Source organism: Balaenoptera musculus, chromosome 13 (assembly GCF_009873245.2).
Source record: "Balaenoptera musculus isolate JJ_BM4_2016_0621 chromosome 13, mBalMus1.pri.v3, whole genome shotgun sequence".
Lineage (NCBI taxonomy): Eukaryota > Metazoa > Chordata > Mammalia > Artiodactyla > Balaenopteridae > Balaenoptera > Balaenoptera musculus.
The window spans coordinates 65,301,696-65,324,912 of NC_045797.1; the positions used below are offsets into that span (position 1 = coordinate 65,301,696).

Sequence of the window (23,217 nt, forward strand, 5' to 3'; positions counted from 1 at the left end):
AATCTGCCTGCCAATGCAGGGGACACGGGTTCAAGCCCTGGTCTGGGAAGATCCCACATGCCGCAGAGCAGCTGGGCCCGTGAGCCACAATTACTGAGCCTGCGCGTCTGGAGCCTGTGCTCCGCAACAAGAGAGGCCGCGATAGTGAGAGGCCCACGCACCGCGATGAAGAGTGGCCTCCGCTCGCCGCAACTAGAGAAAGCCCTCGCACAGAAACGAAGACCCAACACAGCCATGAATAAATTAATTAATTAAAAAAAAAAAAAAAAAGACAAGTGTAGACGCGGAGGGTGTGAATCATCTCTATTGCCGGGACTGTCACTATGACCGTGGCCCTTCCGCTTTCTCCGTCTTCAGCAAGTGGGAGGTTGAAGCAGGTTCTGTGAGGGTGGCGCCCAAGACCCCCAGTCATCTGGCACCAAGGCATCCTCCTTGCTGATATCTGCCTGTGTCTTCCTCTGTGCTCTTCGACACAGGTGTTGAGGGTGTGATTTGCTGTGTGTGATTGCATTTTCCTTGATTATGTAAACGGGTGGCTTTTGCCAAGAACTCTCCATGCCCCGAAGCTCTGAGCTTGGTCCCTCCCATCGGCTGACTTCATTTCATTTTTTTGGGAGGCGTATTTTTCAAGTTGCAGAGCAGTAATAACTGGCAGTGCCTCTTGGGCATACGGTACCTGGAGTTCAGGGACCCCCAACCCGTGACAATGACAGCAGATGAGTTGGTTTTCTTTGTGAATGGCAAAAAGGTAAGCAGAAGCTGACCTTTTCTCTGGTTTCCCTGATCCCTGGGAGGGATGTGTGTCCTCTGGAAAAGACCTGTTCTTGTTCTCTCTCTTTTGTGTTCTCCCTCATTTGTTCGCCTTCTCTCTTTCTCTCTCTTCCTTCAAACCTGTTGCTGCATTTGGGGTAACACTGGGGAAAGAAGACCTTCTCAGGGTTAGAACACAGTCAAGATACTCACAGGGCAAAGGGGTGATGGGGAGGGAAGCGAGAAGAAAGGCGTCTGTGAGTTCCACCCTTGCTACCTGCAACCTCTTCTCGGTAATAGAGACATTGGCAGGAAGCTGAGAAAGGTGGACAGGGTTCTAGGTGAGATTGGAGGTCGTCTCCGTTTCTGTGTATAATCAAATGTATCCTAAGGCTCTTGTTGCTTTCTTTACCGAGAAAAGGAGCAGGAAGGTGTTTTCTTGCTAATCTCAGGGTATAAGATGTACACAGCTTTGAGTCTGATATTTCATCGGTGTAAATGTAACAGCTAAGTTGTGTGAGGACGTATACTGACATCTTGTGGCAAGCCACAATTTTTTATTTCTTAAAGGGCACGCTTCTCTCCCCGCGCCCCTCCACCCCACACTTAGTTATACATATAAATATTGCAAACCTCTTACTTTGATAAAAATTGCTCACTTGGATTAACTTCATTGGTGCACAGGGACCTAGGGAAGGTGGGGATGGGATAGGGCAGAGGGCGGTCTTATGAAAAGGGTACCAGTCCTTGCAGCACCGGAAGGGTGAGAATCTTTGCAGATTTTAATGCAGGTGCAGGGAGAAGAGGGGGCAAGCACATCACATTGTCTCCACCGTCCACTTGCTCTCCCTACACAGGTGTTGAGGTGCTTGCGTCTGCTTCAGCTCCCTTGTTGGAAAGGAAAGCGACAGTAAAAGGGTAGCCTTGGTTGCACATTGTGAATGGCCGTGTGCACAGTATGAGTGATTATTATACCCCGTCATAAGAGCAATTTTATTTGTTTTGCAACATTGGCAATTTTGAGTTGAGAAACTGGGTGACTTTGGAGGCAACGTTCAAGAACTAAAATGCATCTAGTGCTTAAATTGTCAGAATATATTTGGGTGACTAGCAGGGGAATTCCATGAGCCATCACAATGTCAGTGCTCCCAGGACTGTTGGATTCAGTTTGAGTGGTATCACTGGGTGGCCCTGGGAACTGGGGTCAGCTGTGCTCTTCCAGGTGCAGAGCTGTCTCTCTGTGCCGACTTCTTTTCAGCATTGGTCTCTGGTAGCAAACTAAGAGGCAGGGCAAATCTTCCTTGTTGGTGGCTGTTAGACTTGCAGCCAAGAATTCCAACGACTTTGTCACATTCAGCAATTACATTGTAGAGATTTAAGAAACAGTCGTTGAATTGGCTTTCTCGACCCATTACTTACACAGTGGCATCTTCATGGCATTTTTCTAAGCAATTTTTATATTGGGTGAGCAAACGGATTCAGTGACTTCCAAGGAACAGTCTCACTCTAAGGTTTGATTATTTATTAAGCCAACAGTTCACATGTGACGGTGCAAGCTTCTGTTCTTCTTTGGGGACGGTTTGCTATGATGCACCGGATCTAGAAGCGAGCATTTCAAGGTGAATCTGGTTTGGTGAAAATTGTTTCCCCACGTATTTTATTTTCACCTTAGGAAAGCAATTTAAAATTTGTAGTTAGTATCATTACATCAAACCCTACTATCTCTTGAAGCTTCTACTACTACAGGTTTCTGTGATGAATATCAGTGCTTTTAATTTTATAAACACACAGACTTTTGAGAATCTGCTGGAAAGGTGGTGAGGCAATGCAAGGAGGGATGAGGTGAAAGCAGCGCTATAAAAACTAGACCAAGCAAGGGAATTCCCAGTCAAATAAAGACAGCTGTAAGTTTCTTCCCAATTCGATTCCCAAGATAATCTAGATCTTTTGTTACCAGATATTGTGCAAGGAGGTTACCAAAGAAGCTGTTGGTACTTAGTGACTCACTCTTAAATATGAGCTTCCTACTCTCCCTGTTTCAGGCCACTGTCCAGGACTCTGTCTTCACTCGCTGTGGTCCTGGAGAAGGTGTAAGATGTAAATGATCAAATACCTCGAGGGCCTTCTGTGGTGGTGACAGGCCTTGGTGACTATGGTTTCCACATCTGATCTAGAGTCAGAGTCGAAGGGAAAGAGCTGCCCAGGATTTTGGTATCACCGTAGTGATCGTCCTCTTGGAGGACAGGATTCTTGTTTTTCTGAACAGTCACTCTCTGGTTAGTGGAGATGGTGGCCCCGAGAGGAGTCTGGGAAGATTCGGCATGTAGGGTGCAGCTGAAGGTGTCCAGGAGTGACCCCCATGAGAAGCAGCAGTCAGTGATGAGACAACACTCACTCAGTCACTCAACCACCCACCTACCCATGTCGTCAACATTTACAAGCTCCTCCCAGGCCTGAGCCTATGGGACACATATGCGCTGGGGGAATACAATCTCTAAGACCAGGCACTTACCATTCGGGAGTTTATGAACTAGTTGGTAAAGTGGATTGTGATTAGGTAAGGTACCATATTCCAAAATGTATTTCAAAGAAAAGTATCCCCACCAGATACTCTTCTTAGATATTCTTAGACCACGTTGTATAGTGTTGGCACATAGTAGGTGCCCAATTAATGTGGACAGAATGAATGGATGAATATTAAAGCCCTGAGAAACCCTCTACTGAAGAAATTTATTTTTCAAACTTTGTACTTTAAAGGTATTTTAAATTTACAAGGAAGTTGCAAGAAGAATAAAAAGAAATATTAAATAGACTTGCCCACGTTCAACACCTAACATTTTGCCACATTTGCTTTAACATCCTCTCTTTAAGTATACATACATGTGTGTAGATCTATGCATATAAATAGATATATAGATATAAGAATACATAATTTAATATATATATTTATGCATGTAATTAATTGGAATAAATACATAAAGTATAAAATTTTCTTTCTGAAACATTGAGGATAAATTTCAGATATCAGGGACTTCCCTCATGGTCCAGTGGTTGAGATTCCTCCTTCCAATGCAGGGGATGCAGGTTCAATCCCTGGTCAGGGAACTAAGATCCCACATGCTGCAGGGCAATTAAGCCTGTGCACTCTAGAGCCCATGCACCACAACTAGAGAGCCCGCTTGCCACAACTACTGAGCCTGCATGCTCTGGAACCTGCGTGCCACAACTAAGACCCAATGCAACCAAGTGAATAAATGAATAAATAAATAAGTATAAAAAATAAATTTCAGATATCATACTTCTCTATCCCTTAAACTAAGAATAAGTGTATTCTTACATAACCACAATCTAATTATAAAAATCAGGAAATCTAGTGTTAATATAATACTAGTCTAATCTATAAACTTTATGCAGAGCGTTATTCCAAGCTTCCCAGTAAAGTCTTTATGGCTTTCACCCCCCAATCCCAGGATCCAGGATCATGCCTTGTACTTAGTTGTCATATCTCTTTAGTTTCCCTTAATCTGGAACAGCTCCTTAGCTTTCCTTTGTCTTTTGTGACATTGATGTTTATGAAGAAAACAAGACATTATTTTTTAAAATGTCCCTCATTTTGAGCTTGTGTCGTGCTTTCTTCTAATTAGACTCAGAGTCTGCATTTTGGGCAGGATACCAGAGAAATGACATGTCTTTCTTGGTGGATTATATCAGGAAGCACATGTTATCAGTTTTCCCCATTATTTGTGATGTGAACTTTGATCACTCAGTTAAGGTGGTGTCCACCAGTAGTCTTACAATCTCCACTGTAAGATTACTTTTTTCCCTTTATAATTAATGAATAATCTGTGAGAAGATACTTTGGGACTATGTAAATACCTTGATTATCAAACTTTCATCTGCTAGTTGCAGCACCCATCGATAATTCTTGACCAGATCAGTTATTGTGCTGAATTACAAAATGGCCACCCAAAATGGCCACTAGTTGGTATTCTTCTGTCAGGAAGAACTTTCCTTTCTCTCCTACTTGTTTGTTTATTTATTAATGATCGGTTTGGACTTAAGAGTTTCAATTCTATTTAATGGTTTGTAATCCATTATTGCTATTATTTGTTTTGGTGCTTGAGTTTTACCAGAGCAATCTGTTTAACCCAGCATTTCCTAAGCTCACTTCCCCACAGTGTTTTTCTTTTAGAATACACATTTCCTTTGGGCATCCTGTTGAGAGAGGGTTCTGTGGAGTTTGCTAGGACAAACACTACAGCCATACCATGAGAGTGGTATGGTCATTCTCTGAGGAATTCAAGGAAGGTTGGACCACTTGTGGCTGGGGTGATAGGAAAGTGTTTGGGGTCTTCTAATAAGTCAAGATGCAGGTGAAAGAGGAATGGAATGGCCAAAGGCACAGGAGTTAGAAGGTTTAAGTTGTATTTTCACTGGAGTATGAAGACCAGCTTGGCAGGGAAGCAGGAGGGGGACAGGCTGAAAATGAAGACTGGGGACACATTGAAAAGGGTCTTGAAAGACAGCCTAAGGAACTTGGATGCTACCTTGAATACGTGGGAGGTCACTGAAGGCACTGAGCAGAGAACTGATGGGATATGATAAAAGGAGAGCAGCAGGGCAGGAGGAAAGGGAGGCAGGAGCCTCTTAGTAAGCTAAGAGGACCTTATTGCCATCTATGAGAAAGGTAATAAAGATTTTTATTTTGTGCATTTATGATTTCATTTCCAAGAGAAAAGAAACAACTCCTTGTGTGAAATTTGTAACCAGGAAAATTTGAACAAGCTGGACCTGTGGGGTGTAATCATAAAAGAAAATTAATTTTATCTTCCACTTTCCTTTAGACTTTATTCAAGGGTAAATTTTGGTAGTTTCATGACCTTCTGGATTACTCTTAGTGAACAAAAAATCCTACGGGCAATTATAAGTTGCCAAACACAGTTTCATTTCAGGACAGAGAGGAGAGGGTAGTGAGAAAGTTCTTATTTATTAGGTGCTGGTGTAGGATGGCTTCCCACTGCTGGGAACCTTCAATTGCAAGCCTCATGACATGGTGCGGGGGGCTGTTTTCTCAGTCTGGCTGTTCTCCCTCAGCCTCCAGTTTTGGGAGGTCCACTCCACACAGACTCTGATGGAGGTCCCATCACCTCCTGTAGTCAGTCTTTCAGGAATGATTTAAACACCTCCAAGCAAGTTCTCTCTCTCACGTATGGGCTGTGCTAGGTCCACGGCACAACAATTTCACATCCTTTGCTCTTCCAAACTCTGGAAGTGCACATCAATCCTTACACTACAATTCTACCTCAGCTTGTCTGGTAAGACTTTCTCTAGCTTTTAGCTAAGCCAGACCACCATATGCCCTGCTGCATGTGAGCTTTACATGTAGGGCTATAGAAGCCCCTCATGAAGCTGGACGGGTGAGGCAGATACCTCCTCCTCCTACTTTAGGAAGATGTGAGACTCATAATACAGGTCTCTCTAAAGAAACTCTTATCACACATTCTCTCCCCTTAATCATCCCAATCACCCAGACCCTTTTAGGCTTGATGATGCATGAGGAGAAGTGAAACAGGTTTTCATAGATTTCCTTTGATGATTTGCATCTGGAACTGACACCACACCTCGTGGACAACCTTTCTGCCTTACTGAACATTCTGTTCGTGGGCCTTTGGTTGGAGATTTCTCCTCCATTTCTAACCTGTGTTAGTGCTGTTGACTGTGAGGACCCAACGCATACCACACTCTGCTATGAGCACGGGACGGCAGACTGGCCGTCCACCGCCTGAGTCCACCCTCCAGGATGCAAAGCCAGAGGTCTGCATGCCCCTGCTCCCAGCTGTCCCTGGCGTTCACAGATGTGCTCCAGCAGCTGGAAATGAAATGACTTGTTCAATTTGAAGGGAACTTTGCCTTGGTCAGCCCACGGCCGGCGCCGCACCTAAGTGCTCTGTGGTGGGTGCAGAATTTTAGAATTGCAGCGTGTCCGCAGGTACACGATTTGGCTTGCAGCTAATATGCTCATCTTATAGAATTAAGAAAAGCACCTCCGTTTTCATGATATATGTAGCACATCTCCATCAACTCTACAAATTCTTGGGTGAGACGATGGCTAAGTATACCTCTGATATAGTTTTCTTTGGTGTTTGCTTTTATAGGTGGTGGAGAAAAATGCAGATCCAGAAACAACCCTTTTGGCCTACCTGAGAAGAAAATGTATCCTGACTTTGGAGCCGGGGTGAGGGAGAGGGGGCACTTGGGGACTCATTCTGTGGGCCTTACGCCATTTGCTAGTGACTGGTCTGGAGGCCGTGAAGTGCAGAGGAAAGAGCACTGGGTCAGGGCTCTGGACCCCTGTGTCTTAGTTGGAACTCTGCCACTTGGCAGCTGTGTGACCCTGGGAAGTCATTTGAGCCTGGTGGGTCTGAAATTCTCAGCTGCCGAGTAAGAATATGATTCTTGATGTTCTTCAAGTCTCCTGCATTTAAGGTTCTAGTAATGCCAAGGTTTTATCCTGGGCCTGTAAAACAAGCAGCTCCAAAAGACCCTCCTTAGCTCTGGCAAGCTTCATGGTCATTCCCCTCCCCCCACCCCCAGGAGGAGCAGAGCCTGCCTCAGCAGACCTTTGTTAATACATAAATGGGCTTCCCAGGCAGGGTTTCTTGCTCTGCGAAGGTGGAGGGAAAGTCAGGGGAAAGGGTATTTTTTTGGGAAAAGGATGCCTGAGGTGGGAATCGTGTAGAGGTACCATCCACTGTGGGAAGGGCAGGCACTGGGAAGCATGGGGTGGGGGACTCCTGAGCGGGGTTGGGGTGCTGCTCTGCTCCCAGGGTGGGGAGGACTTCTGTAAGATCCCCCATCCCTTTTGTTGTTTCCTAGTAGGAAAGTATTCTGAGGCTCTTGAACAAAACCAGCAGTAAAGCTAGAATAGGAGCCAACATTAATGGGCACTCACTACATATGGGTGGAGTTCAAGGTGATTTATGTAGGCTCTCTCACTGATTCACAGCGATCCCTTTAACAGAGGAGGAAGTGAGGCTGGATGTGTTAAGGGACACAACTCTCCCTCGTGTGTTCTGGGCAAATGCTGGCAGACCTGGACTGAAGCCGGGAGCCATGCTCTGAACTTCCCACCCACACTGGAAACTCTCTAGGGGTCTGTTGTAGAATGACACCCATCCTGACCTCTGTCAATAAACCCTGTGGCTCCCAGAGGCAGGGATGTCTGGTGGCTCCTTGCAGTGACATACTTTGGAACAACAAAGGATCGTTTCAGCACCCACAGAAGCCAGCCTGGAATCCATGGCCTTGCCTCTGGTTCTTTCACCTCCTATCAGATAGCGGCTGGCTCTAGTATACTTTGCCCTGGATTTTTGACCTGGCGGGGGCAGGTCTGGAGGTTCACAGCTCATGGACCTGATGGCGTTCTTTGTAGACCTGGAGTCACTCAGTGGGATCAGGGGACTGCATGGGACTCCATTTCCAGCCCATCTACCTGGGTGGTCTGGAAAGAGAAGCTCACTCTTAGAGATTGTTGACGTCAATTTTAGATTTCTAATACAGTTTTGAAGACCTGACAGCCTCAGAAATTCCTGATCATAGCAGTTGGCTGGTTTAAAGGCCAAATCTCAAATGAAATCCAAACCTGAAAGTTGGCACGTAAATATGAAGTCCTCATGACTTGCTGTTGCCTGTGTTGAGAGTTGATTTGTGGGAGTTCCAGGCAAGAGAGAAGACCCTAGCCTTGACTTCTACCCTGGCTTCCAGAAGGATGCCCAGGTTAGCAGAAGACCTCTAGACTACTTTGAGCTGCTTCCATTTGTCCTCATGTGCCCCTAGAGTGGTCTAAGCTGCTGATCTCATACGTCCAGACTAGTGAAAAGAATAACTTGAGATCTAGAGATCCCTCCCCAGCTGTGCTTTAAAAGAGGCAGCAGCATGGTGGAGGAGGAGTCAGATGGCCGTGTTTGTGCCCTAACACTCAAGGTAACACAAGTGACTGTCATCTTGCAGGGCGCACATTACATCTTGGGTCTCAGTCTTCCTCCCTCCCTTCCTTCCTTCCTTCCCTCCTTCCTTCCTTCCTTCCTTCCTTCCTTTCCTTCTTTCTTTCTCTCTTTCCCTCTCTCTCTCTCTTTCTCTCTCTCTGTCTTCCTTCCTTCCTTCCTCCCTCCCTCCCTCTCTCTCTCTCTCTTTCTCTCTTTCTTTCTTTCATCAATTCCTGCCCTACCTGCTAACCACATTATTGTGAAGATCAAACGGGTCCGTGGGTATAGCTGCTTTCCAAGTAGAAGATGCTGTATCATTGTTAGTTATTAATTTTATCTTGAAATTAGGGAAGTGACCAGGGATAATAGCCTCAGCTCCTTCCATCTTCAGTAGGAAGACAGATGGCCTGGAGGCCTGTGGACCTGAGGGAAAAGCAGCAATGGAGCCTGTGTGTCCCAGGGAAAGAGGCCACCATAACTGCTGTTCTCCGGAATAGCCTATTAGTAAGGCACTTTTCAAGCACAAAGTATCAGAGATTTTGTTTCCCCCAATATATAAGCGGTGGCTCCAATATTGGTTTCTGACCTCAAAAATATCTTCATTTAAATTTCCATTCACATATCCTATGGGATGGATATTCAGAAGCCCCTGGTCCAGCCTTAACTTTGGTCCCTGGACTTCATCAATCCAAAAGGTTCGGCGGGGGATGAGGGAAGCCGAACTCAGCAAGTCCCATGCTGGCCTGAGTGGCTTCCTTGCACGACCAGCTGGGGTGATGTGAGGGCTGCCCCACGTGCCCAGTCTTTGAGGTGCCTGATTTACCTGCCCAGTGAGGCCACAGGGTTGGGGGACTGTTAAGACCACACCTAGAAGACCTTGATCCCAAGAAAATCTCCAGGATTAGAGAGCAGTGGAACTCCAGTCCCAGGGGATGACACGTGGGTGCTGGTGCCTTTCCTTTTCTGTACAATGGAACTGGCCTCATTCCCTGCTTCCCCGGGATGCAGGGCAGCCTGTCTGAATGGGAGGCCGTGTGGGTCTGCTGCCTCCCGGGTAGAGAGGCCTGAGCCTGTGTGTGGACGAATGGCTCTTCACTCGGAGCTCAGTCCAGGCATTTCCCAGCAGCCCAACAAAGACTTTTTTTTTTCTCTGAGTTCATATTCTTTAACCCTTGACCATCCAGTGGGGCTGAGAGGGACAAAGCTGGGCTGCGGAGAAGGCGGCTGTGGGGCTTGCACGGTGATGCTTTCCAAGTATGATCGTCTCCAGGACAAGATCATGTATCCTTTGCCTGCTGGCTGCTGGCCTTTGAGGACTGTGACGCAGGGGTCAGCTTTTGTGTGAGTGTGCGTGTGTGCGCATGTGTGTAAGCTCTTGCGTTTCTAAGTAGGCTTTGGTCATGAAGAGGGACATTATAGAATGATGTCTTAGGAAGTATCTTCCTGGCTTATAAATATGGACAAGATTCTGAACTGCTGAAAAAAAATCATCTTTATAAAATTCAGACTTATATCACATCCCATGAAATCCTTCAGTAGGCCTCCATTGCCCCCAAATTAAAGTCCAATCTTTTTGTTCAACATGTGAGGTCCTTCAATTTTCCCCACCTTTCCTCTCCAGTTTTCTTTCTCTTCGTGGGTCCAGCACTCTGTTCATGCAGAAACAATTGTGAACTACCAATGCTCCATGCCCATTCATTTCTTGGTCTTTGCAGAAGCTGTTTCCCGTCTTGAATGTCCTTTTCTCAAGGACTTCTCTACCTGGCTAACTCTTACTAGCACTTTAGGACTGGGCAAAATATCACCTCCTCTAGGAAGGCTTCCTTGACCTCCCAAGATTGGGTTAGGTGCCCCTTGTCTCTGCTGGTCCCATGGTGCCCTGTGCATAGCCCTTCTGAAACACTTACTGTAAAATATTTAAATTTCATCTTCACACTGGCTTCTGTTTTCCTGAGTTGAAGGCAAGCTATTAGAGGACAGAGATTCCATCTTATTCACCTTTATTTCCTCAGCCCTCGGCAGGGTGCCTGGCACTTGGTTGGCCTTCAGTAACTGATGTTGTCTGTATGAGTGAATGAGTGATGCATAAAGGGATGGATGTGGGGAAGCTATGTCTAAGGGGTTGGTGTCCCATGTCACCTGGGGATTTCCCCTCCCTCTCCCCACAGAGGAATGGGAGAAATGGAGGAGGTGAGTGAAAGCAGAGAAGCAAAAGTGACAGGACGTTCTGAAATTGAAGTGGCTAAGGACGGGCCCTGCAGAGAGAGGAGCACACTTTGGGCCTGGAAACTGCCAGAAGCTTCCTCTTGACTCAACCTCCAGTGTCGGGCTAACAGGCAGCTGAAAGAGACCCTGGCTCCCATGCTCCGGCTCAGAGGCCTAGGGCGCACTGATGTCTGACTCCACAGGACGCTGGAGGGGCTCGGGTGCAGAGTCTTGGGTAGAGAGGTGAGGACACCTGTAGAAAAGACAAGAACATAATGTAGTGAAGAGAAGTGACACAGGCATCACAGATCTCCCAGACCCTGCACTCAGGTCTGCTCTGATGACCTGAGTTGTCAATGGAATGACCTTAATCTGGGTTCCAGTCACTTTTCTGCCAATGCCTGCCTGGCCCCCATTTGCTCCTTGCACCATGTTGCCGTGACAACTGTGGAAGGAATCGGAAGTACCAAGACGAGGCTGCATCCTGTGCAGGTAACCAGAGGCTCTTACCAAGGCTGCAGACTTGCTCTGGGTTATTGGGCTGAGTGTCACTGCCCAGGGCAAAGGTGGCATTCTGGCCCAGCCACCTCCCCAGATCCTCGTGGAGGTGAGGGGATGGCTGTGAGGCAGAAAGTGGAGGCCCCCGAGCCTGAAGCTCCCTCCTGTGTCTGGGTGAATGGTGACATTGCATGCCCCATGGGAACCAAGAGGTCAGCTGGATCTGGTGGCTGGTAAGTCCAGCTGTGTCAGAGCTGGAGGGAGGAGGGGCAGGGGAACTTCCTCACCTTGTGCCCGAGTGTGCTTAGGAAGCCCCCTTGCCGTCTCAGATTGAAGATTCCAAATGCTCTGTGCCCCTTGATAAAAAACCCACCTACTCCCTGCTCCCTCCAATGGTAATTTCATTGCACCCCTCACCTTCCACCCACGGATCATATAGACATGGGTTCATTAAAATGGAGGTTAGCAAGGGCTGAGTCAGAGAGCAGAGACACATGGGTGTCTGACCAGTGCTTTCTCCCTGATGGTATCAGGCACCTGAGGATGAAGCGAAATTGGGAACACTTTGGGGAAGAGTGGGCAGTAGTCTGAGGGGTTTGTGGAGAGAGAAAGGATGCTCGTAGACAAGGTGGGATGGAGCCCATGTGGGAGCAGAGCACAGCGGGAAGGAAAAGCCACTGTTCCCGGTGCTTACGTTTAGGGAAACTGAGGCAGGAGGTCCTTAGGAGACTGCATCACGGAAGGTGCCTGAGCCAGGCCCTTTTCTTAATCTTCCCTTGACCGTGTCATTCAGATCCTGCCACCCTTGTGCCCCTTATGAGAGTCTGGAGCCAGGGTCGCTGGTTGAGCAAACTAATTACACTCCCTAGTGGGAGCATCCTGGGCCAGTTATGTGGGGTCAGAGTGGGGTGGGGTGGTATTGCTTCACTTCTGTGTCTTTGCTTCCTAGACAGGAAAAGGGCAGATTACTAAACTTGTCCAACCTGCAGCAGATGTGAGAAGATTAATGAGGGCTTGTAATTTTCTTTGAAACATAGATGAAAGAAAGAATGAACCGTTTAAACACAGGGATCATATCCATACAATCAGGCGAAAACCCTCTCTTTCCAATGGTACAGATCCTTATTCCTGACGTACTTCTTTTGGCTCCAAATAAGCTGTAGATTCCACTTCCCCTTGTCCATTTATGTTTCTCTCTTGGCTTCTACGACACCACACTTTCCTCGTTTTCCTCCTGCCTCCACGCTTGCACCATGTACAGCTCTTCCTCGGCTCAATCCCTAATTGCTGCAGCACCCTGGGCTCTGGCCTGGGTCCCATCCCTTCTCCACCTTCACACTCTCCTGAGGTGAGTTTAATGCCATCTACATGTGAATGTATCATATTTGTATCTTCAGCTTCGACCTCTCCTCAGAGACCAGACTCCTATTTCCAGCTGCCTACTTGAATCACTAGATGGATATGTCTAATCTCAGACTTAACAAAACGCTATTTCCCCCCCAACTTCTTTCTTCCCTGGTCTTCCTCCATCTGAGTCAGTGGCAAAAGCATCCACCCAATTGCTCAAGATAAAAATCTAGGAGTCACCTATGATTCTTTCTCTTATACACCACACCCAATCCATCCAGAAGTAGTAACTATTCTACCTCCAAACTTTACAATGAAATCTTCATTTTTTTTCTCTGTTTCCACCATTAATGTTTGGTTCAAGTCACTATCCCCTCTTGCCTAGGCCACTTTAGTGTCCTGTTCCCCTGTTTCTTCTCTTGCCCCTACAACTATTCACTGCCCAGCAGCTAGAGTGATTCTTGAAAAACACAAATTTGATCATCTCAATCCCTGCTGAAATTCCCCTTAAAGGCCTCTCATTATCACACCCAGAATAACAATCCGGATCCTTAACCCTGGCTTATGAAGAGCTGCATCGACTGGCTGCTGCCTTTTCCCCCAGCTGACATCCCTTGTCCCAGGATTCCACCCACCCTGGCCTGTCAGCAGCTCTAGCACATCAGACTTTGGCACTGTCTGTGCTCAGAGCCTTTGCACTTGCTGTTCCCTCTGCCTGGGATACACTCTTCCCTGCTCCAAATTATGTCATTAAGTTCAACTCAAAGGTCACTTTTTCAGAGTGGCTTTTCTAACCACTCCAAATAGCCACTAGTCACGCTGGGTCATGTCCTCTTGTACTAATTCTCTGCATAGAACTGACCTCCACCTCAAATTTTCTTCTTTGTTTTTGTCAGTATTTCCCCTGCTAGGATATGAGCTTCATGAGACCAGGAACCTCATCTCTCTTCTTCACTCTCTGTCCCCAATGCCTTCACCACTCCTGGTACATGATAGTGTCTCAGTAAATATTTGTCAAATGAATGACTACCCATGCTAGGCACTGGGGATACAACATTCTAGCAATTTTACTTAATGTAAGTTCCAAGAGAGATTCCCAGAGATTAAAAAATAGTGTAGATGAGGAGAATCTCCTTGTAATAAAAATCTTGCAGGTTTGAATGAAAATTCTGTGACATTCAATGCTTTTAGTGAATTCTATATCGCACATTTCCCAATTCTTAAGTCCCCACCCATTGGACTTCAAGGATTGCCTTCACATAAGAATACAGCAGCATTCTAATTTGGAATAAAATGCATTCATTTGGTTGATTTTGGATTGTGGGGTAGTGTAGTTAAAAGAACCTGACACAGCTCTTGCATTCACCATGTGTGATCTTGCATACATCTCTTAAATCTCTGAGCCTGCTTCCTCCTCTCTCTAGTGAAGGGAGTGAAGGTTGAGAAGCCCCTCTGGCTCTAACAGTCATTCTTTGAGGGGGCTGTCCTATTAATAACTCCCATGGGTTGACTGCCTCCTCTATGCCAGGGATGATGTTAAGAGTTTTACGTGAATGATCTCACTGAATCCTCTAAGTGCTAGGATGGTCCTAAACATATAGACAAGGCTTAGTGAGGCTTGGTAACCTGGCCAAGGTCACAGCCGGGAAGTGGCGGCACTACGATTTGGCTTCACGCCGTCTGCTACCCTACACTGCCTGTCGACATGGGCTGGCTCCAGTTGAGTCACAAGGGAGCCTGGGAGGGGTTCTGCAACACAGGTGTCTACGTCATCTGCCCCTTTTAGGAGAGGATCGCCAAAAGCCACGGCTCCCAGTGTGGCTTCTGCACCCCCGGCATCGTCATGAGCATGTACACGCTGCTTCGGAACCAGCCCGAGCCCACTGTTGAGGAGATCGAGGATGCCTTCCAAGGTATGGGCGTTGAGGCAGGGCCCGGGAGGTGGAGTGGCAAGTGGGGCTCTGAGGAGGGCAGGGCAGGGCCAGAGTGGATGCCAGGAGTGGACCAGGAGTTCCAGGCACTGCCTTTTGAGGGAAAGGCTCAGGCCATCCCACCATGTTGGTTACGATTGACTGGAAGGTTGGTGCTTTCTTAATTTGAAGAACACTTGGGCGGTTTGGAGACCTTCTGGGGTCTCCTGCCTTAGCGATCATCTTCCTGAGGTGTCTTCCTGCTCCCACCCCGTGCTGGGATGGGATAGCCATGAGTGGCCGGAGTGGGAGGAGATCGTTTGGGAAACCGCACAGAAGCTAATGACATGGCGTCTTCCCTTGCTGCTTCCTCAGAGCAGGATTCTGCAGGGCAAAGGCCACATATGAGGAAGGAGGCCATGACTCTGAGCCTTGAGCAGTGACTGGCTTCCCACTTTGCCTTCTGTGAATGGGCCCAGATGGTTGGGTCTGGTATCTGTTCCTCTGAATTGAGTAGAGAAGGCTCCCCACTCATTCAATCCATTTCAATGCATCATTTATTCTGTCATTTATATGAAGTCCTATCATTTGTCAGGCACTATACAGGGTACAGGGGACACAGGGATGAAAGACACAGTCCCTCCTCTCAAGGAGTTCATACTCTGAAGGGGAAGAGAGCTTATAATGTAGTTTGATAAGCTCACTGATAAAGCTATGACTAGGCACCATGGGAGGACTTAGGAGGAGCACCTGATTCAGTCTAGGCATTATAGCAAGGCTTCCTGGAAGAAGTGGTAGATGTTTTGAAGTCAGGGATACAAGCAGGAGGAAGGTCATTCCAAGCAAAGAAAATCGAATATGTAAAGAGAGCGTTTAACTGAGCTAGGAGCAAAGCCACAAACCCCTTAGCTGCTCCGGGGCCTGCGCTGACACTGCAGCTTTTTCCTTGGCCCACAGGAAACCTGTGCCGTTGTACAGGCTACAGACCCATCCTCCAGGGCTTCCGGACCTTCGCCAAGGTAAGTTGGGGCCCTGGGACAGCAACGGCCCTGCTCCTGAAGCAGTAACACTCAGGAATCACAGCTGGGAGGGATGCCAGGGGCCTCTGGGTTACAGAGAAAAATGATTAGATGGCCAGCTGGCGGGTCCTTCTGCCACAGGTACCTGGCAAGGGCGTTGGGCTCTGCCGTTCTTATTCTTGGGGGTGGAGGGAGGTGGTGGTTCTCATCAATAGCACGGAGACTTTCCTTCCAGGGAAGGCCTGGAGAACTGGTTACTGGAAGACATGCTGCCTAAGAGCTAATTTCCTCCAGGGCATTCGGGCTTGGCATCCTTCCTTGGTGACTGGCATGCTCAGCCCATGGCACAGGAGCTGAACGTGGCAGTTAATAACAACCCAGCCTGACTCAGCACTCGAGCCCCTCCTGCTTTCCTGTCCCGGCTGCTCTCTGCAGCTGGCACTCTGCTGGGCTTATGAAACCGCTAATTAGGTCTTCAGACAGTGTGTGAACCCCTGTAGTGTTCATATAACGCTGAGTGAGAAACCACAGCTGGGGTGCATGAGCATTGATTACATAAATGCAGACACACACCTGTCATCTGGCAAGGAGGACGGAGGGCTAGCTTCTCCTTTCTTGGCTTAATCTCCCCAGATTTTACCCGATTTCCCAGCTGGGTCAAGTTGATCCTGACTCCAATCAAACTGTCTCGTCTCAATTTGATTCTGGGTTGAGGGGAGAGTCACAGACTCCTGTGCCTTTCACTGGCTTTTAGAGTTGGCACAGTACAAAAAGGAGTATTGTGTCCAAATAGCCCAAAAGGGTGGAGATGGAGATGGAGCCTCTAAGGATGGAAAATGCCACATCCTGGTGAATGCTGTTGATGATGAGGAACCAGGAGGTACGGATTTAAATGAAAATGATTGAAAGCTTAGATTCAGAATCTGCAGACCTGGGTTCAAATCCCATTCCATCACTTAACTGACGCATGATATTGGGCAAATTTCCTTGTTTCTAAAATGGGGATTGTAGTAATACCTACCTTACAGTGCTTGTGGAAAGGACTTCTTGTAAAGCTCTTAGGACAATGCCTGGCACTTCTTACATTTTCAGTAAATGGCAACATAAATTATGATGCTGGTACATTTTTTCCGTTACCCATATTTGATCTTCATGTATTGCTTAGGCTCCCCTGAGAACTAGGGATTGTTAATCTTGTGCATGTACTTATTTCATAGGAGGCTTCTCAAAGAAATACAATCTGACCAGCTCTCCTAGTTTCTCCAGAGAGAAGGGCTTTTGAGTGTAGCTGACAATTATACTCCTTCTGTGGGTCAGAGTTTTATCATCATTTACACAGTTCCTGAGTCTATTGTGACACCATGGGAGGAGGTGAGCCGCACCCCCTTCACTCCAGCTGCCTGGCAGTGTACAGCAGAGCAGAGTAGAGCTGGATGTTCCAAGCAGGCAAAGTGACTGACGCACAGAATGTGCTCAGAAGCTCATGCATGTTACTCATTGGAGGCCCCCAAGGCCTTTATTCAGAGCCTTTTAATTGTTACCTTACACACAGTTCTAAAAAGCTCATCTATCTAGTTTTCATGGCCGTAGCACACACCGGAAGAGGGTGAGGAGAGCATGCTATAGCGAGGCAGCCTGTTCACAGCAGGAAATGACAACGTTCATCTAGCAGCAAGGAAGGAAATGGGGGAACCATAAAAATAAGCCCAGTAGTTTTAGCCTACTGAGAAAAGTGGAAATCTCACTGGGGAAAATCCCTAGCCTCATCCAACCGCAGTAGACCTTGAGGGCAGTGACACATTATTGTACGTTACAGTAATTTATGTCATAAACACATCAATGAATTATCGAGGAAAAAGATCTAAGTAAGAAAGTGCTGGCACTTTCATTATCTGAATAATCCACTTTTGCGAAATACATCCTTCCCCACAAGGACCAGGTGAGGGAGGCTGTTGTCTTACTGTAAGCAGGGCCTGGTAATTCTCCACATCACTCCTCCAAAAAGAGAGATGTGAAGAGACCCTCTCCTTTCTGTCCAAAGACAGAGGGGAAGGGCAAGGTGGAGGTGTGGCGGTATAAGATAGACGGAGCCGCTCTGAGATCCAGTGGCAAAGCAGTGAATGCAGGAGGGGTCTGCACGCAGGGCAGCATGTGCAGGGGGGCTGAGGCAAGTCTGACAGCGCTTGCACGTTCTCAGAGGCTACACCTTCGGCCTCCTTGGCCCTCTGAGAACTTCCTCAGGGACGCTGGTAGGTGGTGACTCACCCTTTGGGAAACGTCGGCGTGAATGGTGTCTTCCGCGATTCACATTCGGAAGGGCCACTCCCAGCCTGCTCCCCCAGGAACAGCTGCCCTGGAAATGTGTCCCAGGTCTATGCCTGGGAGTTCCCCCACTTTTGCCTCTTAGCACAACTCCACGATTCTGTAGTGTCTTCTGGGGCCCTGAGCTGAGACTCCTGCCTCCTTGGGCTAGATCAGTCAGGTGAACACACCCTTTCCCACCTTCAGTGCATTGGTTTTGGGAGGTAGCAATCTGGGCTCTATTCTGTGCTCCGCCATTGGCACCCCAAGAGGTTCTGAGCAAGTCCTTTCCCCGTAGGTGATGAGTCATCAGACCTGTACACATCCTCCAGAACAGGCCTGCAGTGAGGGGTAAAGAGTGGGAGCTTTCTGGCGAGAAGTGCCTGATAAGGAGTGGGAAGGCCATCAGGCACGCTGGCCGGGCACACCTCTGGTCCTGAACGTCTTTGGCAGGAGCCCCACAAAGACTCCAGTCTGGGAGGCGCCCAGCCAATTCCCATAGAACTTGATGGTTTAGAAGTAGAGGCATGAGGGGCTTCCCTAGTGGTCCAGTGGTTAAGACTCTGTGCTTCCCCTGCAGGGGAGGCAGGTTCGATCCCTGGTCAGGGAACTAAGGCCTCCTCAGGAAGCAGTACTGAAGAGGAAAGTGGGCACAAAGAGGTGATTTGATAAAATAGGACTAGCTTTTATGGAGACATTTTCTCATAATTAAATATCCCTGCTGCTTCCAGGAGAGGTCCGGTTTGTTTACTCTCAAGTTATTTAATCGACGTTAACCAAGTGAATGTGGTTAAAGCAGAGGCCTTGCCTCTGTGCAGAGGCAGGTGGGATGGGGTCGGGCATCTGCTGCTCCTTTTGATGCTGGAATAGGTATCACACCCAGATTTCATTTGATAGTAATACTCTAGGTTCTTTAGCTTCTGTGAAAACTCTTTGCAAATATCTTTGTGTGAATGTTGGTCATCTCTCTAGGATGGTGGATGCTGTGGGGGAAATGGGAACAACCCAAACTGCTGCATGAACCAGAAGAAAGACCACAAGGTAAGTGGGTCCTTTTCAGCCTGGAAGCCTGAGGGCCAACCTCAGATCAAAGGAGCCAGTGGGCTCTCTCCACACTCTGGGCAGTGGTGGCTGGAAGAGGAAACAGTTACGCCCCAACCATGAGGGTGGTGAATGTATACATTAGCCCTGGATCCTCTGTCAAGACCTCCTTGTCCCTTCTTCCCAGGAGATACCAGCTCCTCCACCAGCCTGCTGGGGTCTGTGGATGAGCTCGCTTGGACAGAGGGCTAGGCCAGCCCTATGGGGCATTTTAAAGGAGGGGACAGTGTATCACTCATCTGTCCCCTTTTCCAGCAGGTCACTCTCTCGCCATCTTTATTCAACCCAGAGGAGTTCACGCCCCTGGATCCCACGCAGGAACCCATCTTCCCCCCAGAGTTGCTGGTAGGTGATGCCCCATGAGCCCCTGGAGACCTGTTGGGTCCCACTCGTACCCACTGGGACCTTTGTGTCCTCCTGGTCCTGTAGGTTTCAGCCTGAATTTCCCTTCCTTTCTCTGACACCCAAACATCAAGTCCCTGAGCCACATACTCCCACAGGGACCCACACTTCTCTCCTTCTCACACGTGTCACTCTGAGGGAGTGGATCCCTTTGGCACACTGTGTACAGTAACAGGAGCTCCAGGAGTATTTGGTGACCTCCTGGCTAAATCTCATGGATAAGCCCTCAAGCAATCCATTCTTCTTTCTGTTAGCAGTCCATTTATATACGAAACAAACAAACAAAGAGAGCTGTGTTCAAAGGACACAATCCATGGCCTGCAGCCACGTCTTAAGGACACCTCTCATGCCTACTTTCTCACCTTGATGATTCTGCTCCTTCACTCCAACATTCATGACCAAAATAATAATAATAATAATAATCAAGCCACTCTCAACGTTTCTCAAGTGCAGATTTCTCAGGCGGTGGTGAGCTCATGAAGCTCACCATGAGCTCATGAATTCATGCTGTATGAATTCAACAGGCCAGAAAGAACGGCTTTGCAGCAGACTGCCAGCATGTCTTTCTCTGGATTGTGAAACCTTGAAAAACCATCAGTTTGATTTGGGGGTTTTCTCTCTCAGCCCCGCATCACCCCTCATGCTCTAGAGCCAACCTTCCATTGCATTCCCTTCTGATACCCCTCTCGTACCTCCTGGAGACAGTGTGGGACAGTTCAAGTCACCTTGCGGCAGTGACCTTCAGCAGGTCCCATAACCTGATCGTCAGGTTCCTCCTTCACCTGTAAAAGATGAGACTAACAGTGCCTCCTTCCCTGAGATCTTCTGAAGACTAAGTGACATAATGTCTATAAAAGAGCTGCAACGTAATTCCTGCCTCAATACATGGTGTTCTCCCTCTCTTCTCCCCTGACGTGCATTTTCCGTCTGAATTCAGTATTAAACAAATCCATAGAAGAGCTGATCCCCTTGCAAACTTAAAGCAATGGCCCTGGGAATGGCAGTGGGGAGGAAGAGGCAGCACAGTAAGAAAACTTCATTTTCCAGAGGCTGAAAGACATTCCGCAGAAGCAGCTGCGTTTTGAAGGGGAGCGTGTGACCTGGATCCAGGCCTCGGCCCTGAAGGAGCTGCTGGACCTCAAAGCGCAGCACCCCGAGGCCAAGCTGGTGGTGGGGAACACGGAGATTGGTAAGGGCGCGGGGTGGCCCTGGGCCAGTCTGCCCAGTTCAGTCCCTGTGGCTGTGTGTCCTCTGTGTGTCCTCTTCTGCCCTCACTTCCCCATTTCATATGTGGAGTAATGACACCTCCTGTAAGGGTTGTTCTGAGTATTAACCGAGCTCCTTGCTGACTGTTCTCCGTAAACACTGACAGAGAGCCGGCTCTGCGCGGTACTATGGGAGAGCCAGGGGTACCCAGATCACCTGAACCAGACCCCTTCCCTTCAGTGTCTCCCAGTCTAAAGGCGGAGGGAGCAACGTAGCTCACATGTCTGGGCCGGTGCCTGACGGACACTAGGGGTTCCATAAAGGTCACTCTCTTGCCCTCCCTTTTCTGGGGGTGATGTGGTAAGGCTAGGGAGAGGAGATGTCCACGTGTGACTGTGCTGGGTTGCCCATGACTGTGGCCACCTGCTGTGTGGTGCCACCACCTGGGACATGAGGCCCACAGTACGTGAACAGGTCAGGGAGACACCAGATGTGCAGCTCTCGGGCTTGGTGCTTGAAGACACAGGAGCAGAGTTGCCCAGGTCCCTGCTCGTCTCCATCCATTTATAAACCTGGCTTGGCCCGTTTCCACTTGGCTGGGACCCAAGCCCAGTGAGGATCCAAGGAGAGGATGGTGGCACAGACGAGGTCTGCCTCAGAGGAACCCTGGTTTGGGGGGACTTGACATGCTTTTAAGCAACCAAGTCCAGCTTGTGGGGGACTCCTGGCTCTGGCTCTGGAGGGACCCCCAGAGCCCTGGGTTCCGGTTGGTTCTTCAGCCACAGAGAGGAGGGCCTGGCTCAGGTCTGTGCTGGTGAAGTGCTGACCTGGGCCACCCTTGTGAGCACAGGTGCTGTACAGAGTCCCCTGCTGCCGTAATGTGACACATCAGGATGGCAGGGTGGCCTGTGAGACGTGCCTCAGGTGATATGACCACAATGGCTGGCCTGTGTAGCCATGACCCAAGGGCCCAGGGTCCCATGAGTTAAGGTGGAGAATGAGGGGCTGGAAGAATATTTGGGGTCCTTGGGTATATGACATGTTCCTCGCCACGAGTCACACAATGTCCTGGGTTCAGTTAGATTCTGAGAGAAAGGCATTCACAAAGATATGATAAGCTCCAAGTTAGAAATAATTGCTTAAGACCATGCCCAGCTCCACCCCGGCCTCCCTCACACACAGTCCTCACAGCGTAACCACCTACAACCACGATGTCGGGGGAAGTGGGTCATAGAGAGCCCCTCGTCAAAACGAGCCACTTAGTGCCTCCCTCTGCATTCTTCGTCCTACGAGCTGATATTCAAACAGGCCAGACTCCTCAAAGCCTGCGCCTGCCTTCAGAGACCCTCAACAGCACCGGAAAGTGGGGGGGAGGGTTGATGCACAGACATTTCCTTCTTACCCTTTTCCATCTACAGCCCTGTGCGCGGGGCTGGGAGAGGTGCTGTGCTAACTGGGTCTGAGGAACAGAAGCAGGTCTGTTCGCAGAGGTTTCTTACTTGACTCACCGGAAGGACAGAATCCAGAACACAGACATTCGGTCCCACCAAGCCGTGCACCTTAAGAACTCAGACAGCTACTGGGAACTGGGAGGCCAACTTGAAGTTTTCTCTCTCAGTCAATTTTCCTGTTTTGTCTGAATGTTAGACTTTCATATCATATTACTATTACATCCCAATTCTAATAATTGCTCCGGTACTGAGATATGCCCTTTCTTAGCTGTGTAATTTGGGCAAGAAATTTAACCTCCCTGTGCCTCAGTTTCTTCATCTATAAACAGAGAAAATCACAGTGTTTCATAGGGTTATTGTGAGGATTAGATGAGTTAAAATATGTAAAGTGCTTAGAAGCATTCCTGACTTATTTTCATGCCCTTTTTCTAATATTGTGATTAAACACACATGCACATATGCACACACGCACACACACACCACACACACGAATTCAAGTTCATCTTATTTGAATTCCGATGGGGTTTTTTGAGAGGGAGAGAAAGACATAGCTTTCAGGCTGATTGTGCGGAAACTGCACTTAATCCCACATCTTGTCCACTGCACCCCCTCATCCCAAGACACCCACGGAGCATGTTATGATCGTGAATATATCCTCCGTCCTGTGTGCAGTGGTGGGAAAAAATGCCCTGGTGATAAACAACAGACCTATAACTTGAGGCTTCTCGTTTGTCTTGAGGCATTGAGATGAAGTTTAAGAATCAGCTGTTTCCTGTGATCATCTGCCCAGCCTGGATCCCTGAGCTGAATTCAGTGGAGCACGGACTGGAGGGTAAGGGGAAGTTTGCCTGAGCCCACAGAGGGGCTGGGATGCTGGAGGTGGGTCATGCGGGGGGATGGCGAGTGCCAGGAAAGACTCCTCTTTGGCTCCCGCTGCCACCTGCTTTTTTGGGAGCCGCCCTGCATGGGGGAAGCGGGCACCCTCAGTGCCCTCCTCCACGGAGCATCCATGGTAGGGTGCCAGCGGGCAAGGGGCTTGGGA

General features: G+C 48.4%; 1 protein-coding gene across 2 annotated transcripts in view; it reads left to right on the forward strand.

Moving 5' to 3' along the window:
- The first annotated feature begins 617 nt into the window (after positions 1 to 617).
- The window catches only part of XDH (xanthine dehydrogenase), a 68,557-nt gene continuing 45,957 nt past the window's right edge, over positions 618 to 23,217 (forward strand). Inside the window, exons 1-10 of one of the 2 annotated variants that reach the window (XM_036873474.1) lie at positions 618 to 748; positions 6,906 to 6,963; positions 9,920 to 10,016; positions 11,324 to 11,432; positions 14,572 to 14,698; positions 15,653 to 15,714; positions 18,988 to 19,056; positions 19,375 to 19,461; positions 20,566 to 20,707; positions 22,915 to 23,007. In XM_036873474.1, the coding sequence (XP_036729369.1) occupies positions 707 to 748; positions 6,906 to 6,963; positions 9,920 to 10,016; positions 11,324 to 11,432; positions 14,572 to 14,698; positions 15,653 to 15,714; positions 18,988 to 19,056; positions 19,375 to 19,461; positions 20,566 to 20,707; positions 22,915 to 23,007 (886 nt within the window). In that variant the 5' untranslated portion in view covers positions 618 to 706. Of the gene's footprint in view, positions 749 to 6,905; positions 6,964 to 9,919; positions 10,017 to 11,323; positions 11,433 to 14,571; positions 14,699 to 15,652; positions 15,715 to 18,987; positions 19,057 to 19,371; positions 19,462 to 20,565; positions 20,708 to 22,914; positions 23,008 to 23,217 lie in introns of both variants that reach the window. The other variant, XM_036873473.1, reaches the window with a different exon arrangement.